Here is a 9159-nt window from a genome sequence, read left to right on the forward strand (position 1 = left end):
AAGGTTACAACTTGGTTTTGAACAACAGAACAAGTCAAAAATCTCCCTGCAGGTTGCAATCTTTGTTTTGCAAGCAGCAGCAGAAAGAGGAATCTAATCTACGTGAACTATTCACCTCTTGAGCAACTCGTTTACAAGTAATGCAGAATAAGGAAGCATTTGCTTAGGTTTCTCTGTATTGGTATTTCTTATTCCCACAGTATATCACAGGAATTCCTGCTCAAAAAAGAATGTGTGGGGGCAAGGAGGGGAGAGGGGTTTTCTTTCTTTAAAAGGGCATTACATATGCTGGAAAGAACTTGGCTTGTATCAGAAAAAAACACAACTAGCAGTATTTATGCAATATAAGCAGCAGTATTTTTCTCTGCACATTCTCTCCAGGCTCAGATCCCAGGGTGGACTGCTTGGATACTGCTCCATGGATGTCTGACGGGTTTCCCAGGAAGCCTAAGCACACAGGTAGGTTTGTGCTGTAAAGAGCACATGACCATGTGCAGTGAAGGGAATGCTGCTGCATTAGTCATGCACCATCTCTTGAGCACGGTGACCGCAGATCCCATCAGAGTTACTGCTATATATGGCAGCCTGGCTAGAAAGTTGAGACTGAGGGAGTGACAGAGGACTGTGCAAATTGTGCTTCATGGAGAGCCTCTCCTTTGCAGCCTAATATGGGCATTGGCTCTTGCAACTCAGCCAAGCAAAGATGAAGTAGCTTTGAGGCTTAAGCTCTACCCTGACTAGGAACTCCTGTTCTAAGCTCAGTCCAGGGAAGACAGAAGACCAGGACTCAAAGGCTGTACCTGTTTCACCCTGGCTACCCTCCAAAGGTGCCAAGAGCACAGGAACATCCTGCCTCCACATAATCCTCAGCCCACATAGCTGCCTGGATGTTGGAGCATGCCTGGAGTCCCTCCAGATTACAGGACTGTTGAAACAGTCTATTGCTACAGGCTCTGCTCCTTCTACTACCTGCTCATGAGAGCCATGCATGTGTGAAGATCCTCAGAGAGGAACCTACCATTCTGCTCTGTACAGAAGGAGTATCTCCTGTCCTGCTCGAAGTTGGAGGTGGTACTGCACCAGAGATGCCCATCTGTACGTCCTTCAGTGGTACAGGAGTAGAAAGTCCTCCCATCATAGGTGAAAGGCAAAACACAGGCTTCTCCATCAGAATTGCCACCATATGTCTGAGTTGCAGCTTTAACACACAAAAAAAATCACAACATTAGATTCTAGATCTAAGCAATCCCTGATCTTAGGGCTCAAACAGCAGTAGCCTCCCTGGGCCAAATCTCCAGCTGCTGCGAACCCATACTGACTTTCAAGGACCTGAGCCAACACACACCAGCTGAAGACTTAGTCCCAGAACTGTGTCATTTTTTATACTCTTTTCCAAACATATATTATTGCAGCTTGCTTTGAATAAAATTATTAATGCTGCTCCCCAAGGGCTGCGTTTCCTCTCTGTTATATATAGTTCACTGGGAAATGTCTGTACCCCTCCAAAGCCAGGCTTCAAATAATTAAAGCAGCTATCACTTCTCCCCTTGAACTTTTCTCTATTTTTGGTCTCTCAGACCCCAAACACAAACATACCTATTTCCCGGCAGCTGACTCCATTGCCCAGGCAGGTGCAGAGCATTTGCTGGCTTCCCTGTGTCTTGAGCCACTGCATCCCCACAGTGTAGACCACTCCATTATCCGTGATGCACTGGCCATATGGCTGAGGCTGGGGCTGTTGAGGCTGTGGCTGGTACAAGGCAGTCTGCAAATTTGTGAAGCTAGGAGAGCCAGAACCTGTAGCAGGACATAGGAGAAATGAGACTGGATATCCTGCATTACATGCAAAGCTAAAGAGAATGCTTCTGTTAAATGCTGAAATAAAGTCCTAGGTAATTTTCACCAATTTAATCACAACACTCTTAGCTTTGCTAGACACATTCTAAATATTTCCTTTCATATCATTAATTAATAATCATTAAACAAAACCCCTCAGTTTTTATGGTTTGGAAAAAGCATTTTAGCTCATGGAAATCTAGAATAAACTAAGACCTGTAAGAAGCACTGAGAAGGGAGGGGGATGAAGCAAAGAAACAAAGCATTCATTTTGAGTTCTCCATATCGTTGAAGCAGAAACAAATGTATTCCTTTACTCTGGAATTTTTCAATGTTGAATCAAAGTTTTTGGTCAGTTGTCATTCTGACTAATAAAGACAAAACAGTTTCTTGTCCATACTGTGGACATTGCTAATGTTTCCCACAGCAACCCCCTCAAGTCAGCTCTGCTGTAGAAGTAAAGCCAGCAAAGCAGTGGCACCTGTAAGCTCTGGGCATTTTCAAGCGTAGACCTTCTGAGATTTTGGAGCTGAACTGCTGAGCACCTACAGCTGAGTGTTTTACCAAGAAAAACTCTGCACATAGCAGACAGAAAACTAGATCCTTAAAATGGTTAGTAGCCATAGGCGTTGACAGAACTTGAACAGAAGGCTTATATTGCCTCCTAAATATTTCATACCAAAGTTGCAAGATATCTGATGTTCATGTTTTAATGAAACGGGATTGTATACATCTCGTGACACTGCTGTTCTTTGAAGCTCAACCAGAGGCGATTTGTCAAATAAGTTATACAGCCTCAGAGACAAATTTAAAAGAAGTCTGAATTACTAAGGCAAACACACCAAATCCATATATTAACTCAAAGTGTCATGTTTCCAAAAGAGCTAGAAGATATTTTGTATAGATGCATTATCCTAGATGTTATTTATGGCATTGTGATCAATCATGTAGTTGTATTTGTACAACAATGGGCAAATTCCATTTGGGCAAGGAAACCAAGCATAATTTAATAACAACTACATAGGCACAAAAGGACCATCTCCCAAACTCTGACCGTATTTCTTGCTAATCTTTCTCTGACAGAATTCCTAAATGCCTAAATTAAGATGGTGCAATTCAAAACCAAGTCCAAGTCATTCCAATATGTGCCATAACTCAGTCTTCCCCTGCCCTAAATGCTATGACACGCCACTTACCAGTGCTAGTAGTGTGCAAGGATGTGTGTCTCTCGCACTTCCATTCACCTCTGCCATTACCAGTACAGATGCACTGAAGCAAATTTCCACGATTATCCTTCTTGCTCCAGGTGTCTCCAATTCTGTAGGAAGTCTTGGTGTCATGGTCATTGCATCTGTCTGTATAAGGAACATGGTCATGGCTATTAGCAAGTTCTACACTGAATGGCTTGAGCATGCAATTAAAATTGCTAAGCAACCAACACTATGAAATGAGCAGATAATAATGACAGGTATTATTAAGACTGCTCTCAACAAGCCTTTAATGTTCGGTAGCTTACTGTTAGGAAACCTATATGCATCAATGGCTGCATTAAACCTCATAAGCTAAGAAAGTCTGAAAATCCTGATGCTAAAGACCTCTAAGGGAAAATTCACATCGAATTCCAGAACAGAAATTTCACTTCCTAGTCATGGTTTCAAATTGCAACATAACACTCCCAATTTCAAGAAGGTAAGCTACATTCAAAAAATTCACACGTGCAAAAACATATATCCCAATTAAAAGCATTCTAGCCGTTTTTAAAACCATTTTAAACTCAGTCTAGCATATACCTTCAAGACCTGGTTTCAATGCATTTTTTTCCTCCTCAATTTAAGAGGAAGTCCTTTAGTTGTTCTTTTTTCCCTCCCCCTCATACTACTCACAGGGTGCAGCTCAACTTCAGAGCACTATTGCAGCTAGAAGCTAAAACCTATTGGAGGGCTAAATATTAAAATTCATTTCTTCCAAAAACGATGTCTGTGAAGAAGCCAGTAAAACTAATAGAAGCTGCTCAGTCAGACCAGGAATGTTAAGACTTTCTGAATCTCCCTGTTGTGTTTAAAAATCTATAGCCCTGATGAATGGAGTAAATGGGTTCAAAGGACACTATAACAAACTACTCTTGCCTGAATGCCAGAGCCCCATGGACTAACTAGTTCTCCTTCCAAAACAAGATTTTACCTTCTCATCCAAGCGCAACTTGATACAGTGGCTCAAATATAATCACGGATCAATGAACATGGATTTATAAAGAATTGTGCAAGGACAGACATCACTACAGATTGCCACTGAAACAGCACACAGGAGAAAATAAGTGTGCAAACCATGTGAATGATGCAGCGATTAAAATGACCAAAACCTGCGTACTTGCCAGAATAGCAGTAAACCGGTCAAATGCCGATAATGTAATCTGATAAAAAACATGTCTTGTGAACACTCCACATTTCAAATTAGGTGACAAAAAGCTGACACTCTACCCACTCCCCCCCCCCTTTTCAAAAAAAATTAGTGATCACTTGGGAAAACGTTGACCATAAAAGATTCACAATAGCAACAACACACTGAAGCATAATACCATTCTGTGCGCTACAGCCATCATTTTAGCCCAAGTGATTTAAATTTACGTATTTGATTACATTTGAAAAACAAAATGAAGAAGCTATTATACTACAATTTTCCCTGCGGTGCAGCAATGCAGACCAGAATTTTGGGAGGAAAAGACACTGCCAAATCATGTTTTAGTAATAACATCTAAGATTCACAAACACACTGGGTTTTATTCATTCCTATCTGTCAGTTAATGATTTTTCCCCATGTGCTTCTAACAGTTAATATTGTCGAGGCCGATTTGATTTTTATAGTTTATTTCTTGACCAAGTCTCCCCAGATCTTCAATTCTAATCCCAATCCTCCTCAGCGTTTTAGTTCTATACAGTTCTGTTGTTTATATCAGCAAAAAGCTATTATCCATTTGTCCCAAGGCAACAGAGTATGAGGCAATTTAAGCTCTGCAGAAGAGTTTCCCAAAACTTGCATAAGGAAGGTGCAAAGTACAAAGTTACATTTTGAGGCAGCTGGTGTAAACTGTAATAGCCCCACAGCAGAGCCTGGTCCTACCAAAAGCCAAATCGGGGTTAGATAAACAAAGGGGGTTGCAGGTTTTAACCCAGTCTACTCTGCAAACAGTGATACCATGATATGGAAACCCAGGGAAGGCATTTGAGTCAGTACACTGAGGAATTAAAATGGTGGGAAAACTCAACAGGGTAGAAGAGGCAGTAGATAAACTAAACTCTATTTGAGCTATCACACATATCTGAATTGTAGGAAAAGGGGAGGGGAAAATGCTTAAGATGTGGTTTTTAATTTGTCACATACCACTTGCTGGGCCAAGTGTTCATTTCTCTTTAGAAGAGCCATATTCTCCCTCAAGAATAGTCCTCCAAAGGGCCGAATTAGGCCCAAATCTGTGCAGCTCTCCAGGCAAAGCAACTCTATCAGCTTCCTGATGGAAGCCTGGCCACGATGCCTTTTCTAAGCAGCTTTTATTTCCCTCCAAAGCCGGCTAAACCCAGGAAGCGCCACTTACTTCTGGAGGTGCAGGTGATGCGGCCGCTGCCCTCGCCCAGGCACGTGCAGTCCACCATCATCCAGCCCTGGTAGGGTTTCTCCCACGTCTCGCCCACCACATAGGACGTCCCGGCCGCGTTGTCGTAGCAGCGCTCAGCTGTGGGAGGCAAAGACAGGTCAGCCACGGAGGAGGCCAAAACAGCCATGGATGAAAGGGAAGGAGGAGGGAGGTAGGCAGCCCTTACCGACGGGCTTGCAGGTCCACTCGCCCTTGCCATTGCCCAGGCAGACGCACTCCAACATGTAGCCGCCGGTCTCGTGGGGCCGCCGCCAGGTATCGCCGATCTTGTAGGACTGGCCACCCTCATGGCAGCGGTCTGTAGTGGGGCACAGGGAAGAGGGGTGCTCAGCCCCACAGCTATGGGCCCCCCCCCCACCAGGTGTGGGGGCCAAAATGGCTGCCATCCTCCTCCACAAAATGGTGCCCACCTGCCTCCCTCCACCCCAGTGAAGGTAAACATCACCTGCGGACATACTCCTCTTGCCAAAGCCTGCCATTTGGGTACCCAAAGGCCTGAGACCTTAAAGGGGGAGTTTTTGCCCTCAGGAGGGTCACTGCACCCTCAGGATCTGAGGGCAGCCTGGTGGCAGGTGGGAGCGTGCTGCCATTTTCTCTCTCCTCCACCACCACCTTTGCAGGCCCCACCAGGAATGGCGAGCACTGCTCCTCCCTCACAGGTGCAGAGACTCCCATCTTGCCAGGGCTGGATCCCAGAACCCAGCAGCCTGCAGTCTCTTGATCACCCCAGAGGCTGGCCCATGTTCTCTCTGGCCTGCCCTGCTGGATGGCAGGGCGCAAACATGGCATCTCCTTCTGAGGAGAAACATGCAGTAGGCTGTTTATGGGGAGCTGCAAAGCTTTCCTTCAGCTCCTTTAGGTTGTTGGAGAAGCTAAGAGAGTTAGGAAGACTTATGCAAAGCCAGATATTGTCCTTGCAACTCTCCAGTGAGCTTTAACCCCAGCTGCTAATTGGCAAATGAGACTGCTCTTAGGTATGCAATTTTCTGACTTTCTCTTCTTACAGTGCTTATTTTCACTGCCCAGTAAACTGCCATTACATTTGGAGTGGCTTTAGCTCTCCTCATTAGAGTCAGTGCATTTCTTTCTGTAGCATGATGATGGCTGACGGTTTCTGAGCTGCATTTGGACTCAGTGCCATGAGGCTCAGACGCAAAACTGGATGCTTGAAAGATCAGGTCTCTTCTCCAGAGGTTCCTGAGGAACTCTGAGCCCTCAGTCTCGAAGTCCCAGAAGTGTGTGCCTCATCCCACTGTTCACAGGAAGCCTAACTGCACTGAAGAGAGATAGTGAGCAGCCAAGCAACTCAGTGAGGAAAGGACTCTCCAGATACAATAGGGAAAGCTGAGGAGAAAGGGATGAGGAAATAGGAGGAAGAAGAGGAAAGCATGAGGTAGGCCAGTGAATAGAACCTTGCAGAAGCACTCCAAGATGTGTGAAGAAATTTCATGTCCCACTTCCCTCAGTGGCCAGGCTCTCTCAGATAGTAGATATTGAAAACTAAAGTCCTACTAAAGCTGATGGTGCTGTTCTGACCCAGCAGCTGCACATTAGTCCCCAATCCCATCTTCCAGTCAGAAAAACACTTTTAAAAGTCTCTATGAAGATGTAACATGCTCTTATAAATAGTAAGCGTACTAATCTGCATGGCAGGACACTAATAAAAGTCAGTTTGGACCCATGTTTATATATGCAACACTTCCTCTTAAATAAAAGAGGATTTTTTCTTGTGCAAATGTTTCTTCCCTCTATAGGCACAGGAGCAAGGACTTTCAATTACATTTTTAGAGGGCTTTGATCCAAAGCCCATTACTCCAGCTAACAGAGCCAACAGCATTGGAAGTATTGTGTAAGCTGCTGTGGAAAATATGACACTAAGGAACGATAGTACTAGCAATAGGCTCTCAGTTACATACTGGCAATGGTGCAGCTGATTCTCCCACGTCCAGCTCCAATGCAAGTACAGTCCCAGATCATGGAATCCTTGGGGCGCTCGTACGTCTCCCCTACTCGGTAGGTGGATCCAGTGTATTTGTCAAAGCAAGTTTCTTCAGCTGTTAGGACAAAAAAGAAAGTGAACTTCATGTAACCACACAGGTAAAACAAGAACCAAAAGAAACCATTTCTCTGTCCTCAAACTAATGTTGGTCTTTTCTTCTCCCCAGGACAAAAATGCAGACTGGTCACCTTTGTTCCTGTAGGACAGCATAAATTGAGTGAATTTCACCTATCCAATATACTCTTCATACTATTTCACCTATGCTGTGCTGAATACCTGCAGCCTCCCACCCCCGGGGAGCCAGAAGCTTAGCAAGGCACGTGGGCAGGCATGCCCTGGAAGGACAAATCCCATCTGTTTGAAGTGCAACAGTGTGGAGACAGAAGGAAGCAAGCATCCCTCCAAAGCTGTGTTTTGTCATGCTAATCCTCCCAATTCTGACCTGGCAAAAGCTTGTATACATTAATCCTAAATGCTGCAGCAGTCCTGCTGAAGCCTACAGGAATCCTGTGAATCGTTCACACTATCACAGGAGTAAGTGATTACTACGTGGCACCTCAGGCTGCCACCAGAACAGAGATGAGCCATGAAACAACCTTATTGACTAAAGCAAACTATGCTATACAGGAAACTTGCTATTAGATTTCAAAGTATAAGAGTTGGATTCACTGGGGAGGGAAAGAGAAAAGATTAAGCTCTTATGGCAGAGTAAGAGGACTGAGTAGTACTTTGAAATGCTCTAGCCCTGAGACAGGCAGCATACAAGCCTTCCAAGACAGCTCAGTAGGATGCTCCATCTGTCTTGCATGAGCATTATCAGCCAGGAATCAGTTTCTCTCTCATTTCTGCAGAGCAACATAAAGGATTTGTGGCAAACCAGTGGCTACAGACCAAGAAAGACAGACAGACTGCATCTGATTATCTAAACTACACGCTATCCCAGAGAGACATCTTCCAGCAGATGTTGGGCTTGGAATTTTTACTGTTACCTAAACTTTTTCTGCAGAAGACTAAACAATCTCATTTTACACTCACTTATAGAAAGCTGACAGTGAGGCAGGGGCGCTGCAGAAAGCTGTAAGTTGAAATATTTTTAAACACGCTGACGACACCGCGCAGCTATGGAAAGCCAGGGTGAGACAATCAAACGGGGCAGAGCCAGAGCTGCAAAGTGCCTCCAGATTTGAACTTCCCTGGGCGAGCCCGCCAGGCAGCTCGGCGCTGCAGCAGAGAGGCTGGCTCCAAAGCTAAGCTTAGATCCCATCCTCCAGGGAGATGAGCAAGGCATGGCCCCCAGTCCTGGTGGCGGGCCCATTGCTAACGAGAAGCGTTTCCCAAAACCTCAAGCCTGATCTTCAGCGGGACAGAGGCAGATCCAACACCCTACGCACCGCGAGGCACCCGGTGCACCCACCACGGCGCCGTGCAAGGCTCGGCTTAGGGGCAGCGCCAACTTACGCTCGGGCTTGCTCTCGCAGTTGAAGCCCCTGCTCCCGCCGTAGCAGGTACAGACGAGCGTGTTGCCCAGGTAGATGCGCTCCCACTGCTGGTTGATCTGGTAGTAGTGGCCGTTGTCGTAGCAGGTCTCTGGGGAGAGAGGAGCGGGTTAGGCGGGCGGGCGGGCTCGGGGCGCCGCCGCGGCCGCGCGCTACTCTACTCACGCTTGCCCTGCGCG

The 9159-nt window shown here is 45.6% G+C and overlaps 1 protein-coding gene across 1 annotated transcript in view; it reads right to left on the reverse strand.

The window, feature by feature from the left end:
- FN1 (fibronectin 1) overlaps positions 1-9153 on the reverse strand; it is a 51633-nt gene extending 42480 nt beyond the window's left edge. Inside the window, exons 1-8 of the mRNA XM_026048036.1 lie at positions 9146-9153; positions 8943-9071; positions 7402-7539; positions 5652-5783; positions 5426-5563; positions 3033-3191; positions 1597-1797; positions 1019-1198 (exon numbers count right to left, since the gene is read on the reverse strand). Of these exons, the coding sequence (XP_025903821.1) occupies positions 1019-1198; positions 1597-1797; positions 3033-3191; positions 5426-5563; positions 5652-5783; positions 7402-7462 (871 nt within the window). The 5' untranslated portion in view covers positions 7463-7539; positions 8943-9071; positions 9146-9153. The remainder of the gene's footprint in view (positions 1-1018; positions 1199-1596; positions 1798-3032; positions 3192-5425; positions 5564-5651; positions 5784-7401; positions 7540-8942; positions 9072-9145) is intronic.
- Positions 9154-9159: the final 6 nt, after the last annotated feature.

Source organism: Nothoprocta perdicaria, unplaced genomic scaffold, assembly GCF_003342845.1.
Source record: "Nothoprocta perdicaria isolate Ctin4 unplaced genomic scaffold, notPer1 scaffold_11, whole genome shotgun sequence".
NCBI classification, from domain to species: Eukaryota; Metazoa; Chordata; class Aves; order Tinamiformes; family Tinamidae; genus Nothoprocta; species Nothoprocta perdicaria.